Genomic DNA, 15,505 nt, shown 5'->3' with positions numbered 1-15,505 from the left:
TGTTTAAATGCCAATTCTAATTGAACCAGGAAATTTATTGGTCGATTCATGGATCAAACACCTGATGTGAATTTTGCCGTTAAACTCCTTGTTAGAGAACAGCAACTTGTGCAAAAAGTACTGAAACATTGAACAGTTGGACATGTGCATTCAAAAGGTTACACAAGGTCACATTAAGTTCACCTGTAAAGGTTAGAATGCATTTTAGGTTCATCCTGAAATTTCACCCGAAATATCCCTAACTTTTTGTGAGTAGTGTATTTATATATAGTAGCGATATTACTAGTTTAACTACATTTCTCAGTAGCGTGGTTGTAACGTCGCTGTTTCTTAAATCAAATAGCTTTTGAGCAGTGAAACTTTTTTAATGATTAAATGGCGCGGTAGCGTCCACAGAAGCTACATTTTCCCAGGCATTTCTATACCTTAAACGCAGCGGAGCTTTTGCTGCGGTTTGAAATCTAGAAGCGGTGGGTGACGTCGCCGCCACTCACAGACCTGTACGTGCAGCCGCCAGACGTTTTTCCGTGTAACGTCGCCTACCTATCCTGCCGCTGATGCGGACTTGTCTGCTGCAGCGGGAATAGTGCATGCGGGTGACAAAGATGACAGAGGAGGAGGGAGGTGAGCATTTTGAAATGTTTCTGTTTCGCGTGAACACGTGAACAAGCAGCTGTTGTAAGAAAGATCAGGATGCCTGGCCTCTATATCCACTGAGGAAAAACTTTAGAAGCAGAAACTTGGTCTCTCTCTCTCTCTCTCTCTCTCTCTCTCTCTCTCTCTCTCTCTCTCTCTCTCTCTCTCTCTCTCTCTCTCTCTCTCACACACACACACACACACACACACACACACACACACACATTACATGTAATTTTTTTTTTTTTTTGCCAAGCTGTTAGTGTTCGGAGCAGGGTTTCTTCTTTTGCTCCGGTGGTTTGAACCAACTTATTGAGTTTTAGGGATATTTACACATTGTCGTCCAAATGAGCCCTAATTTTAGGCATACTGCAGACACAGGTGTGCACACATACATACAGACAGACAGACACACACACACAAACACACACGCTAACATATACACGCTTCCCCCACATGAGCATATACACACCACTTGTTTTTTATGTGAAGCATGGTGTTTGCTTTTGTTGCAATGGTTTGTAGCAGTAAAAGCAGAAATCTTATTGATCACTAAGATAGCAGTGACTTGGAATGAAGTTGGTTCAATGTTAAAAACAACAACAACAACAACAACAACGTAGCTTTGATGTAGTTGGGCTACATTTTGTCATTGTATTGTAGCTTAGCTTGCTACATTTCTCTGGTGGGTAGCTTCAGTGTAGTGAAGCTTCATTTAATAGAGACTAACTAGTAGCTCAGCTGACTGGATTTTCCAAGTAGCTTGCCCAACATTATATATAATGTGTGTGTGTGTACTGTATCTTTAGGGAAGGTGAAGTTATAGAATATAATTTAGTATAATTAAATGTACGTAATGCGATGTATAAGCTCCGTACTCCACTACAGTAGGAGGTAGCGCTATGGAACTACACTGATTTGCAACTTGTTTTTATCTCAGGAAGAAGAAGCAGCAGCAGCAGAAGAAGAAGATGAAGAAGAAGAAGAAATGCATTCTGGGAGAAAGTGTTGCCCACATGCAAGCTCAAGCACTGACCCTGCGTTCCAATACCCATACTACCATACTATTTAGTAGGGAAAAAAATAATGAGTATGTCCCAATACATACTAAACTACATACTTTGTAAGGGCAGCTGCAGTACATACTAAAAGTAAAAAGTGTAAGTATGCGATTTGGAACGCAGGGCGTGACTTTGCTGTGGTGCGCGCAAAACAACCTCTGTGTCAGCTCTGCAGGTAGAAGTGGGAGAAATGCTGCTGTATCTCAGAAGGAAACAATTAATGGTAACCTACTGGGCAAATCTCCAGGGACATACAGAAGACAAACACCCAACGGTAAAAGTGCTTCTTCCATGTTGGGAAAGAGAGAGATACAAAGGAGAATGTTTTGCATGGAGCAGTGGAAGAACAGCTGCAGACATGAAATTAAATCAGAAAGAATTTATTTCTGCGGTACAATTAACAGTAACACCACCCTGGTTTTTTCCATCAGTTCATGTTGACTTTCACATTCAAGAAGTTGTGCATAAAGGTTGTGGTGATGTTGTGAGTTTAGTGGAGGAATGATTACATACCATGCATCATGCATTTATTCCAGTATTTACAGATGGATCCAAAGACCCTCATACGGGAAGAACAGGTTTTTCTATTGTTATTCCACAATTGAAGAATTCAGTCAAAACGAGGACATCTGATGATTTGGCTGTATACACTGTTGAGATGTTGGCAATTTTAGAAGCTGTACAGTGGATTGAAGAATTAAGATTCCAGAAAGTTATTATATGCTCAGATTCAAGATCAGCATTACTATCAATACAATCATTCACACATAGTAGCAGACAAGATGCAGTTAATGAAATCTATGAATCCATGTACAGACTTCAGAGGCAGGATAAGGTAGTCACCTTTATGTGTACCAGCTCATAGAGGAATTAAAGGCAACGAGATGGCTGATACATTGGCTAAACAGGCATTAAAACAACAGGAGAGTATGACTGTTGCACTCAGTAAATGTGAAGCAAAAGGAGTTATAAAAAGAAATATACACCAGGAATGGCAACACTTATGGGATAATGGGGAAGTGGGAAGACATTTATATGCAGTGCAACGGGAAGTGGGCACGGTGAGATCAGTTAAAAAGAGCACTAAAGAAGAAAACATGTTGACAAGGTTGAGGGTAGGTCACACTGGGTTGAATAAAACACTTCACTTGATTAAAAAACATCCAACAGGCCTTTGTGATGTATGCTCAGTGGAAGAGTCAGTAGAACATGTCATTGTTCATTGCAACAAGTATTCTAGAGAGAGAGTCAGTCTAAAGAACAAGCTTAGGCAGATTGGAATACAAGAGATAACATTGAAAAGTGCTTTAACTGTTGGATTAGGGAAACTCATTCAATTTATGAAAGATACAGGATTAAATAAGAGAATATATTTTTTTATTTATTTATTTTATTTATTTTTCTCCTTCTAAGTGGGAATAGATGACTCTGGTTCACACTCCAACACAGTAGGTGGCGGTAATGCACCTTAACATTAGTTGCCACCCGCCATAAAATACAAAGAAGAAGAAGACGAAGAAGTGTTGCCCACATGCATGGTAGTGCGTTCACACACAGCGCTTGAGGAGTGAGAAGAAGTGCGACTTTTGCGTCGAGGCGGTCGTTAAGCAGCTATCATGAAACCAGGTAACGGTCTTCGCAGTATGTTTTTTTTTTATTTTTTTTAATTCCAAAAATCGTTGGTTAATACTGTCCAACTGGCCTGTAACGCCAGTGCTCCGACTGTCCGCTAATTGCAAACGTATTTTCGAACTTAACTGGAAACAAATGTCGCGTGTCACTACCCCCCATACCTTATTTACAGGTTATATGTATTGGGAAAAAAAACTGAAAATTTAAAAGTGTGATTTTAACGTTAAAGCGGGGCCGTACTGAAGCCAAAGTGCTGAGGTTCCAGAGGCTGAGGGGACTGAGGAAGAAGTGTGTGTGATGAAGCCACATGTCCGCAGACACGTGCACAACCGCGCTCTTAACCTTACATGTCTAATCAATCCAGACTCAGGCTTGTTTTGACCAAGACTCCCAGCTATGTCAGTTACAGTTTGTAAGGCAAAAGGTTTTAAATTGTCTTCAACTTGTCGACAGGACTAGACTGGTTGAAATCTGTACTGTTAGGCCGAATCGTTCTGGTTTGTAGCATGAGGCTCACGCTAGACAGTGTTGGCTGTTTGGCTGAATTAGTTGGCGTTTTCTCAGGGCGCAATCACGAACCAGTCATTTGTCAAGGACGATATTGGTTATTTTAGGAAAAAACTCGGATAATGCTACTTAAATTCCCTGTATGTGTTGGTCGTTCTCATATCGCGGAAAAGTCACTGGAAAGTAGCTACGTTCCGTCGAAAGCTAGAGGTCTCTATACCTCGAACCGTTTCTGCGGCACCACGCTAAACGCTAACAAACATGGCTGACCGTGCAAACCCTCTGTGCCAGCCAGGTGCTTAGTTTTGACGTTACCCTCGCGTGTGTCCTGACTGACTACCTTAGGGCGTTTTCACACCTGTCTCGTTTGGTCCGGACTTTCGGACTTTTCAGTTTGATCCGAACCTAAATTACAGGTGTGAAAGCTGCCGCGGACCACAGTCCGAACCAAAGGACCAAAATTTGGTCCGACCAAAAGAGGTGGTCTCGGTCCGGACCAAACGAACCATGGTTCGGACCTTCTGCAGTGTGAAAACAACTGTTTGTATGGTTCGGACCTTCGTATCAATGACAGGAAGTTTTTGGAAGTTACGTCACGCTAACCAGCTGGTTACCATGGTTATGCATCTCTGACGGCATGCTAACTTTAGCTGCTAACGTTAAACGTTGCTGTTATATGCAAGGCGCAACGTTAGTCGACTCGTGTCCGTTATTATGCTGAATGAAAAGTGTCGCACGGTAAAATGTATAGCACTATAAAGACAAGTTAATACATCACTACTGACAGCTCATCTCTTTAAAAAATATTCCCACACTCACCTTCTCTCCGGAATACACCTTGCCATAACTCGCAGGACTGTATGCCGTTTTCTCCTCCTCTCGATAAAGTTTTCTCATGATGAGGAGGCTCATCTTGCGAATAGCAGTTACTCTGATGTATTGCTCATTAACTTGGTGCTGCTGGTAGCAATATACCAACAAAAGTATTAGAACGGGAAAAAGATGGCTCGCTCCAGTGCCGGCTTTACCTATGTCGCCGACGACTCTACCTATGACGCTGATAAAATCCTGTCGGTATCCCTCCGGTAAACAACCGCTGCCGGCGCCCCTCCGGCCACTAGCGGCGCCCCTCCAACAGATGGCGCCCTAGGCCTGCCTATACCGCCTATGCCCAAAGCCGGCTCTGGCTTGCTCCATTCATTTTCTGTAAACAGGAAGTAATACTGATGTCAAATGCCGGCCAGCCCAAAAACTCAGCGTAACCAAAGCAAAATGAGCCGCGGAAGTGCATGGGGAGTTAATGCGTCCTCTAATGAGAAGAATAAATTTCCCCTGTATGTTTGTCTTGTAAAGTCCGTTACTCTATTTGCAGTGTGAAACCAAACCAACCGGACCAAATGTGTTACAATGTAACAGAATTACGGAGTTTGGTTCGGACCTTGGTTCGGACTTTCAGGTGTGAAAACGCCCTTAGCTAACAAATGTCACCGGCGACGCATGTTGACGTTTTACACGCTGAAACACAAGTTACCAAACAGAATTATGTAGTCTTTTAATTGAATGTTTACCACATACAACGTGCGCGTTTATGGGCGCCGTCATGCTGTGTGACGTCAGAGCTCTACTTCTCCTGAAGTGATGATCGGCTTTGAATGTTTAAAAAAAAAAAAAAAAAGATTGGCTTTGAGTCAGGGAGAATGAACTCCGACCTGGAGTGGCGTTCCATTGTACCTTTAGCAGGTCAAAATAACAAGTTTATTTTTTGACTCATACTTATGTACAGCTTTATGGGGTTTTGCGTTTGGCTCCATTACGTCATTGGAGATGATGGTGAATCCTAATCGTCTTCCCATAACAAAAGATATTATCACTTTGTCAGTGTTATGTTGATGCAGATAATTTAGAGTCATGTCTATGGTGTATTAATTGCTTATTAGGAAACTACATCTGCAATTAGTGCTGCAGAATATAGACAGAATTCCATACCTCGCCATTTATGCCAAGTATCTCAGTAGCAATACGGGTGGTTTCTAGAGTGTTTGTAGGCAGTTACTAGGGCTTATTAAATGGTCGCAAGGCTGTTTTTAGGCATTTGCTAGGACGTTTAAGTGGTTATTAGCATGACCACCAAATGGTTGCTAGGGTGTTTGTAGGTGGTTCCTAGGGTGTCTCTAGTTAGTCACTAGAGAGTACCAGGTAGTACTTGAGGAAGTTGTTGTACCAGCAGTAGTGATAGCAGAAGTTTTTGAAGAATGTAAAGTGTTACAGGAAGTAGTAATAGAATAATGACCTAAAGCAATTAAAGTAGTAGTCCTCCCATCAGCAGTAGAAGTAATCAAAAGAATTGCAGTCTTTGAAGTAGAACTAGAAGTGGTAGTATAAGGGATAAAGCACTCAAAATAGTATTAGAAGTTGTAGCACCAGCAGCCATTAGAGAGGGGTACTGCTGTAAATAACTGAGATAAGAAGGCTGTCCTCTTTGTTGTTGTTTTTTTTTTGTTGTTTGTTTTTCTTCATAATCTGCTATAGGGGTGCATGATATTGACAAAATCACATTGCAATTTTGATATCGATTTCAGTATTCACAAACTTATGGTTCAATGTCTCATCTTTTTATCTGCAGTGGCTGACTATATCAGGCGCTTTAACATATTTTTATAATATACAACATTAGTCTGCTGCACTCTGACCTCTGCTGATGTTTTTCTTTTTTACTCTTGTGCCTTTTCAGCTTACATTTGACAAGGGCCAGTCATTCTGTTAATGACAGTCTATGAATGACTTGCAAATATCAAGTGTAGCCTGTGTAGCAATATTTACTAGACTACAGTAGTAGACAGGCACAAGGGCGGAGCTGATAGGCAGCCCTTATTAGTGTATCACAGTTTTTTCTGTAACCATGTCTGTTGTCTGTGTGTTTGCTACAGGATTCAGTCCTCGTGGGGACAGAGGAGGAAGAGGAGGGGGTGGAGGGTTTCGTGGGGGGAGAGGAGGAGGAGGAGGAAGAGGAGGCTTTGGTGACCGGGGAGGAAGAGGAGGATTCAGAGGAGGAAGAGGTGAGAAGAGAAGGAGCACTGTTTGTGGGAATCAAAAAGTGCATATTTGTGAATAAAAGAACTTAAAGCAAACAGCGGCTTATATTTAACAGAAATACAGAAAATGTCATAGCGGTATGAATCATACAGTCAACTGAGCACACTAACTTCAAATTGCAGTCATTTATTTATGCACACATGTATTCTCAAATATCACATTGCATGTTAATATTCCTATGATCAAATGTTTAAACTGCCTAGAGATTAGCAGTGGCTCGCAATAAACTGTTTTCCACATGGGTTCAACTCCATTGATTTATTTGACAGTATTTTTCACATGACTTGACCTGGTCATAGGGTTATGAACAAGTTTTGAACTTACATTGTGCCGATGTATTGAAGATTTTATTTTAATATTTGTCCTGTGTTTTTTCAGGCGGAGGGTTCAAGTCCCCTGAAGGTGGATTCAGAGGGCGAGGGGGAGGCAGGGGCACCCCAAGGGGCAGAGGAGGCCGGGGGGGCAGAGGAGGCTTTGGAGGAGGGAAGAAGGTGTTAGTGGAGCCACACAGACATGAAGGTTATTTTTTATCTATTAGTATTATTGTCAATGAAAGCACAGAACAATATAAAAATGTCAAATTTTGGGCCCACAAGGCACCAGCCTGTGATGTTCCATTTGTGTCTGCTCAGGGGTGTTTATCTGCAGAGGGAAGGAGGATGCCTTGGTGACAAAAAACATGGTGGTGGGAGAGTCTGTTTATGGAGAGAAGAGGATCAGTGTAGAGGTGAGATCATACCTAAAGCCACTGACACACCTCACAATTGGCCTCAATGTAATTGGCCACCCTTGGCCAGTGATTCCCTTTGAGGTGTCCTATTCTGTGAGCCGAATGCTGCTTGTTTAACTTTTTAAGGCCACTGCCCTCTCATGGTATGGAGAGTAACTTCCTCACACAGGCACGGGATGTGCTGCATGTTGGCTATCACTGTTAACAGTTTAGCTGACTCAATACTGATGTTTGATAAAGTACTCATTCATTATTAGGATCCAGGAATATGATTAGCCCTAGGGTTTTTGCTCGTTGAAAAGTGACTTTCAAAGGTGCAACCTGCAAAGTATGTGGGGCTAGTTTGGACTAAATAGCTTGAGTGAAGTTTTTGTATAGCCCCTGTCACAATGTTACAAAGGTCCTCATAATACAGAGAGATAAACAGACAATAGAATAAGAGCATTAAATGAAAAATTATAACAGCTGCCTTTTTAAAAAAAATAAAAATATAGTGGTGGACTTCATAATTAACTATAATTAACTAGTACTTGTAAACTAAAGGTTCCCCTTGCGTGGGCCATCCACTGCCACCTACAAAAAATTCAGAGCTGTGGCATTTATCGCTGAATTTAAAGATCATTTTTTAGATGTAGGACCTGCCACAGTGATCCCTTAAGGCCGATATATGGTTCTGCGTATGTGTAGCTTATGGAGGGTTTGCGTAGCAAACATGTTCCTTGCGGGACATCTGTGACTGCCTCAGAGACTTGCCGCGCACCTCCCAAAAATTGTAACTACGCGGACCCTACACAGACAAACAAGAGCTATGATAGGTCCGCCGAACTACATCATGTCCGGCTTTTTGCCCCTCTGGTTTCACTGCCTGCTGTAGTATCACATTCCAATAGTTTTCACCTCACTACTTTGCACCTTTTCGTTTGTTTTGATTTGCGCATTTCAATTCTTTTGCACCATTTTTACTTAACGTGCGCACCTTGTTTTGCACTATTTGTTTGAGAAAATATGATAATATATCGGCAGGGGATTAAGTTGCCATTGTTTAATTTAGTTGCCGGGGAATAGACCGACAGGACGCAGAAGCATGAGAGGCACATACCATCTGTGTAGCAACTGTGTGCACGTGGCGTCCAGTGTCCGCAGAACCATAAATCGGCCTTTATTCTCACCTTACTGATATCTGTCCACCTGTGTCTGCCAGTCTGGCCCTTCGCTGTGATCGATCCAGCATCAAGCTTCTGCTTTGTTTGGGCCTTGTCTGGCTAGCTTGATGTTGGTGTATTTTATTACCTTTTTGTAATACATTCTTATAATATACATTGTTTCCCCTACCACTGCTTCGGAGGGACATATTCCTTCATTTGGCGTTTTGATGGTGGTGATAGTGCTGGTCCAATGCATTGCTCCAGAATCTCCCATGTGTGTTCAGCTGGGTTGAGACTTGGGGGGGCCATCTACAATGGCAGGCTCCGCATGGGCCACAGAAGCCTACAGTGTAGCTATGGCAGCATTTTGACACAGAAGTATAAGCTGACCTTAAGTAGCTACAACTCTTCTCCTGGTCATCACCCTCGCAGGGTTTCCTCTGGTGTATTATAAGCCTGACTGTCATGCCAGAGTATAGCAAAAGATGAATTTTAAGCATGGAAACGGGTGCTGGAGAATCAATAGTTCAAAATCACACTTAATTCAAGTAACTAATAGATAACATTTAAAAGAAAAGAAATACTGAAATTATTTCAAGGTCACAGTGGAATTGTGCCCTGCAACCAGGAGCAGGGGAAATATGCAGTGCGGGCCTGTGCTTTTTCCCCTCAGCCTGAAAAGTAGCAGCTTAGCCTGTAGTAACAGTTTTCCTTTTAATGTGTTTTATTTATTTTAATTTGCTGTTTATTCCCGTTACAAGTCTCTCATCTGCTTGAAATGCGGTGATAGGAGAAGCACCTTACAGCAAATGCAAAGTTGCCAACTGCCTTTTCACTGTCCATTCCTTTCAAAATCTTCAGTTGTGGGAAAACAATTAATTGCTCATTTTCAGTTGTTAGTGGCTTAATAGAATTATCGTTTTTAGTCACTTACCAAGTAAAAACACCAAACATTCAGTCGTTACTTCATAAAGGTAAGATTTGCTTTCTCTGTTTTATGCTATCAGAAAATATCTGTGTACATGTATCTATGGTAGAAACAAAATGCAATGGAAGTGCATTGTTTTTCTTTGTCAGGAAGGAGAGATGAAGACTGAATACCGGGCCTGGAATCCCTTTCGGTCTAAGCTGGCAGCGGCCATTTTAGGGGGTGTAGACCAGATCCATATTAAACCGGGGGTGAAGGTCATGTACCTTGGAGCCGCCTCTGGGACCACAGTCTCACATGTTTCTGACATTGTTGGACCGGTCAGTATGACAACCTGTTGACAGTTACACCTGTGACCCGCTGATACACATATTCTGACCCAGTGTTTGCTGGAACAGACTGATGATAAATAAAGTGATTTCAGTTTTGTAACCACTCTAATGTCACCTGTTCTCTCCCACCCACCTTTTTATGCCTTTTCCCCCAGTACACAGTTGAATAAAGCAAATCTCATTACACTGAAAAGACATTAATTAGAAATTTTGACATGTGTTTTCCCTACATTGACAGGAAGGGCTGGTCTATGCTGTAGAGTTTTCCCATCGATCAGGTCGTGACCTTCTCAATGTGGCAAAAAAACGAACCAACATCATTCCCATCATTGAAGATGCCCGTCACCCACACAAATACCGCATGTTGGTTGGTAGGTAGCAGTTAGCCATGGTAGTCAGTAAGTTACACCAAGTAGTGTGGTCAGTACACCAGTACCGGCAACAGGTATACTGTAATCTCAAAATGAGGTGAAGGTAACATACTCATGTAAAAACCATCAGAGGCTGTCAGTCTGTTAAATTAACAAAGAGAAACAAGACTACAAAAAGATTCTTTATAATGCCCTTCATACCATTGATGATTGATCCTTCATATACTGGAAATTATATGAACTTCTAGAAATTCCTAGGTTATGGAAAGTTCTGGGTTACCGTTTGTAGTCGAAGAGCTAATCGCAACAATTAGGCCAATACATAATATTGGGGCAGTGTAATATTACATGTTTAAGTGCAAAGTTGACATTTTTGCCTGAGGTGGCAGTAGAGGAAAGATCATGAGGTCACCATTGACAGGAATGTGCTCTTAAATTTCATTTTGCTTGATAGATTTCAAGATATGGTGTCTTAGAGTTACTTAGACAACTAATGGACTGTCTTTGTAGGCATGGTGGATGTCATCTTTGCTGATGTTGCCCAGCCAGACCAGACAAGAATTGTTGCTTTGAATGCTCACAACTTCCTGAAGAACGGGGGACACTTTGTCATCTCTATCAAGGTACAGCAGTGGCCATCACACCAAGAAGCTATCTTCCAATCTTTTACCAATTTTTATTTCACAAGGTGTTTTAAGATTTTAATGTAAAAATGTTTTTACCTGTTATTGAACTTGGCATGTAACAATAAGGTGCACAGAGATGATAGAAGCCAAACAAAAGTCTCCATCTGTTGTACGCTATGGCTGGTGATGTCACCTGCCACCAAAGACCAAGCACACTACATATAAGATGAGTTGCTAATGATGTTTGTATAGTTTGTCTATAAAAAATATGTAGACTCTGTCTTATGGGTTGTCTTTCAACTTAGGCCAACTGTATAGACTCCACAGCAGCTCCAGAAGCAGTGTTTGCCTCAGAAGTGAAGAAGATGAGTGCTGAAAACATGAAACCACAGGAACAGCTCACACTGGAGCCCTATGAGAGAGACCATGCTGTAGTGGTGGGCGTCTACAGGTAGATTAACATGAAACATGTCTTTTTTGTCTAATAAGTCTTGGTATCCAGTGACTGCTAAGTATTTTTAAAACCATAAGGGGGTGGTCAGACTGAAGCTTTTTCTACAAAAACATTTTCTTTTGAGAGACAAGGGTTCTGCTTGCAACCCCCTGTATGGATCAAGCTGAAAAAAAGTTAACCTTGTGTAGATCTGCTCCACACTTCAAGCCCGAGGTCATAATGCACATCTCCACCCTGCTTCTGCTATGAGTTTGTTGGAAAAGCCCAACTCTAGCGAGGCAGACAGCAGATTTCAGGTAGAAAAATGCTCTGCAGTCTGAATGCCGTCCCGGGCAGCAGTCTTATTGTTAGTCTCTTTGAAGTATCTGAGTTAAGGTGTTAGGACCCGATTCTTTTGTTGAATGCCCAAGGATAGACCGGAGTCAGTCTTCAGCTCTCAGATATAATATTTATTTGGTCACATGTAAAGCAAAGCAGCGCTGGTCTCAGTGTGACAGAGCTCTCGCAGGATCTCAGTCAGAATGAGTGTCGATATCAGGAAATGATACATATTTATGTTCTTGGGCTTGGGCCTGCCCCGTACATAGGTTGGACTTTAAACGCAACCGAGAGTAATTGGCCAGTTACCGGACATGGACAGGCCAACCACTGTCCATGCCTTGATCTCGGAATGTATGATGCTATGTGTATGTATGTTGATTGGGCGTGTATCTAATGCAATAGACCTAACAAATAAGATAGAGAAAATATGTCTGGTTCCAGCTTTGTTTACCTTCTGCTAATAGTCAAGCTGTTCTGAATAATACAAGAAGCATTGAACTTTAACATGCATTGAATACTGCAAGAGACAAGAACTATAAGGCCAATTATAACAAAGGATTCAGCTGACTGTGTTGACTGTGCATTGGCTGTAAGAGAACCTCTTGTTTTTATTTCATTCAGTCAAACAAATTATCGTTTACAGTTTTATTGTTCTTTCATTTTATCCTTAAATCTTTTATTTTTAGTAGCACACTTTTGCCTGTGCAAGCCAAAGAGATTTCTTCACAAAAAGTAGATCATGAAGTTTAATGTTTGTTTATTTACAGTTAGTTTTATTATGTGAGGATTGCCCCCTATTACAGGTCCACACCACCATAACCTCACAAACTGGTGTAATGTGCTCTGCCTATGTTGTGCCTGCACCTCACAGTGTAGGAGATGAGTTGACACTAATGTGTTTGTCCCCACAGACCTGGCACGTGCAGAGGGGGGGGCGGAGGGTGCTGGAGCACCTGCCCCTTTGCCTCTTGATGACCAAAGTGCCCTTTTGTCAAAGTCATTTTTTTTTTTTTTTTTTTTTTTTTTTTTTTTGTAAGTGCGTGTGTGAAAGTCTGTCTGTGGCCCAAAATAATAAGAAATAAAACAAAATAATAATAATTGAGATCTACCTTTGTCGGTCACATGATCCGCGACGTGCCCTCACTCTGCCCTCACTGCCCTGACGTGCCCAGACATGCCATGTAGCTAAGCGCTGCTAAGCAGCTAGAGACGGCCACTGCTAGTCTCGCGAAACCGAAGAAGACCCAAGGGAGTAAACAGCTGGTCCGGTGAGTCGGTTTTGCAGTGGTATTCGTTTGTGCACGGTGTATTCTTGCAAGATGACTGACGAAGTGAAGTGAGCAATGAGCATCCTCTGTGTCGTCTGTGTGCAGAGTCAGACGAGTGAGTGAGTAAGTTAACCACACAGCGGGCTGTGGGGAAAAAGTATGTCAGATTTCTGTATGGTTCTCTTATTATGGGCAAAGTGCATTAGAGAGATGTCATGTATTATTTTACTCTCAAGCAGTGTTTTTCTATGTTTCTAGAGGCAATGAGGCATAGACTATATTATTTCACTAAAACAATGCACTATGCATATTCACATAATTTTGGACTATTACAGTATAAATACAACAACAATAACAACTAGACTTTGTAAAGTTTCTGAAGAAGTTTTGATGTGCTTGCCTTGCAACCGCCTGGACATGCGCTGAACCAACAGCCCTATGCTGTTTGTAGGTTGCATAGTGTTGTCGCTCTTGGCTTGTGTGGACTGAGAGAGAAATGAGGTTCTATAAAGCACACAGCACGAGTGACAGTGGTGCTTGGGAGAGAATCGCTTAAAAGTAGTAGTCAAACAAATGCTTTTATCTCAATGACAGTAAGTCCAAACAGAAAATAAAAGGTATTATGAGAAAGGTAAGGCTTTGGGCTTTCAAACTATGTCAAAATTATGTTCCAACAATTAGAAGAATTTGAATTGTGATTTTCTCAATCTCTCATTTTTGTATCATTACTTGTTTGTTTATAACATTTACACACAAATATAATATGCATACAAAATATATAACTTTTAGAACTTTGGATAGTCAAACTGAATAAAATCATAAAAATATTTAAATACATCATTCAATTATTTTTTACTTCATTATCCGCACTAGGAATAATTGTAGCAAACGTTGCTACAGTTCAACCAGTTATATTGTAAGGTACGTTTCTGTATGGTGTTTCAAATTTGTGTTCCATGTGCCCCCTTTTAACTTTGAGCACCTGCCCCTCCAGATGTCTCTGCACGGCCCTGCCACAGACCACCTCCTAAAAACAAGAAATGAAACCTGAAAGAAAGCTCAGGACAGCTTGAGATCATCACCACACCCTGGCATTGTCTGCTGCTCCACTCTCCACCTTGACCTGTCTATAGACTGTTGCAGGCAGGGAAAACACCACCAGCTAAATGTGGACATAATTTGGTCATAGTTTTTCTATTTTCTGAGCTCTTGGGACAGTTAACTCACTGCTTGGCTGTTTTTCACTATTGCTGATAAAAGCTGGGGTCACACTACACGGTGAGGATGACTATAACCACAATGTGGCATCCTGATTGGGTTGATTGGATTATGATGAGTGACTCTCTAATTCAGCTGGTTAAGTGTGTCTTCATGTAGGGTTCTGAAAAGTATCATTTTTGTGAAAAGAAAAACAAAAACAGCGGTTAAGTGAGATGTCCTGTCTTTTCAGTGTTTAGTCATGCAGTGTGTCTGAATGTTGCTGTCGTGGCAGGAAAGCGGTGGTACAACAAGGAATCAGATGGATGAGACGCAGGTATCAGATGGGGGTATTTTCTTTATTGACAAACGTAGATCAGAGACAATTCTTCGGAAAAGCCCACGTCCCCGAACGGGACGCCTCCTTTTATACAGTAGTTGTTTTGACCAATATCATGTCACATTTTTCATCCATGTCACACCATATCACGCACACCCATTTCCCGTCAATCTGGGAACACTCTCAAATTACTTCTCACTTGGACTCTAACCAGCTATCTCTGATTACCCAACATCATGTATGTGTGCGGTGGTGCACCTCCTCGTTTCCCCGAAACCCTACGGATGTTCCTGCTCATGTTCTTGGCCCGGCTATCCTGTTTTGGTAAAAGACCGGTTAGAACTGGTCATTGTACTTAAGAACATACTTGTTTACCACCAATCCAGTCCCTAACGATCTGGCCCTTGAGAAGGGCCCTCGACCCCCCAGCCAGGCCGGAGCCTGACCGGCTGGGGGAAGATCCTGTTTTTCAACCTTGCCTTACAAGGACATACACCACCAGGCACTGTCATGGTGTTAACCTGCTACTACATATCCCCCCTGAAATCACTCTAGTGATTTACTCTGTGCGGTGCCCCTAAATACGTTACGTGTAGGATATACGTAGTAAATAATGTAACCTGGTAACACACTAAAAGTAGCATAACAAAAACATATTGGAACACATTCACCATGATATATTGAAACACTAATGAGAATATACGGGACAGTTCACACCTTCAGAGATGTATGGGAGCGAAAAACCTGAACAGGAAAATTCTCCCATGGCCCCTTACCCCCCAGGCGACCAACTCCACGAGTCACACCTTGAACAGTGAACCATCAACACAACGCTTGTCACTACTCAAACGCTGGGCACTACCG

The 15,505-nt window shown here is 41.9% G+C and overlaps 2 protein-coding genes across 5 annotated transcripts in view; one reads left to right on the top strand and one right to left on the bottom strand.

Annotated features, from left to right (window-relative positions):
* Nucleotides 1-15,505, bottom strand: part of paqr3a (progestin and adipoQ receptor family member IIIa) — a 52,437-nt gene that overhangs the window by 13,753 nt on the left and 23,179 nt on the right. The window lies entirely within an intron of this gene.
* On the top strand, nucleotides 3,189-14,777 carry LOC115365393 (rRNA 2'-O-methyltransferase fibrillarin-like). 3 transcript variants are annotated; one of them, XM_030060376.1, is made up of 9 exons: nucleotides 3,189-3,323; nucleotides 6,764-6,892; nucleotides 7,308-7,448; nucleotides 7,562-7,656; nucleotides 9,882-10,052; nucleotides 10,303-10,435; nucleotides 10,946-11,058; nucleotides 11,367-11,512; nucleotides 14,099-14,777. In XM_030060376.1, exons 1-9 carry the CDS (start codon nucleotides 3,314-3,316, stop codon nucleotides 14,133-14,135), a joined length of 975 nt encoding a protein of 324 aa, XP_029916236.1. In that variant the 5' UTR covers nucleotides 3,189-3,313; the 3' UTR covers nucleotides 14,136-14,777. The 3 variants fall into 3 exon arrangements, with proteins under 3 accessions (XP_029916236.1, XP_029916238.1, XP_029916235.1); XM_030060378.1 differs by having other exon boundaries at nucleotides 3,190-3,323; nucleotides 14,124-14,154; XM_030060375.1 differs by lacking the exon at nucleotides 14,099-14,777 and adding an exon at nucleotides 12,748-12,891 and having other exon boundaries at nucleotides 3,190-3,323.

This window comes from Myripristis murdjan, chromosome 9 (assembly GCF_902150065.1).
Source record: "Myripristis murdjan chromosome 9, fMyrMur1.1, whole genome shotgun sequence".
NCBI classification, from domain to species: Eukaryota; Metazoa; Chordata; class Actinopteri; order Holocentriformes; family Holocentridae; genus Myripristis; species Myripristis murdjan.
This window is presented reverse-complemented; position numbering and strand designations above follow the sequence as displayed.

Excerpts from the sequence above, each read along its gene's own strand:
- LOC115365393 (XM_030060375.1), top strand. Across the intron at positions 7,449-7,561 it reads GGAGCCACACAGACATGAAG|GGGTGTTTATCTGCAGAGGG; the intron begins GTTATTTTTTAT and ends GTGTCTGCTCAG. Across the intron at positions 11,059-11,366 it reads ACTTTGTCATCTCTATCAAG|GCCAACTGTATAGACTCCAC; the intron begins GTACAGCAGTGG and ends CTTTCAACTTAG.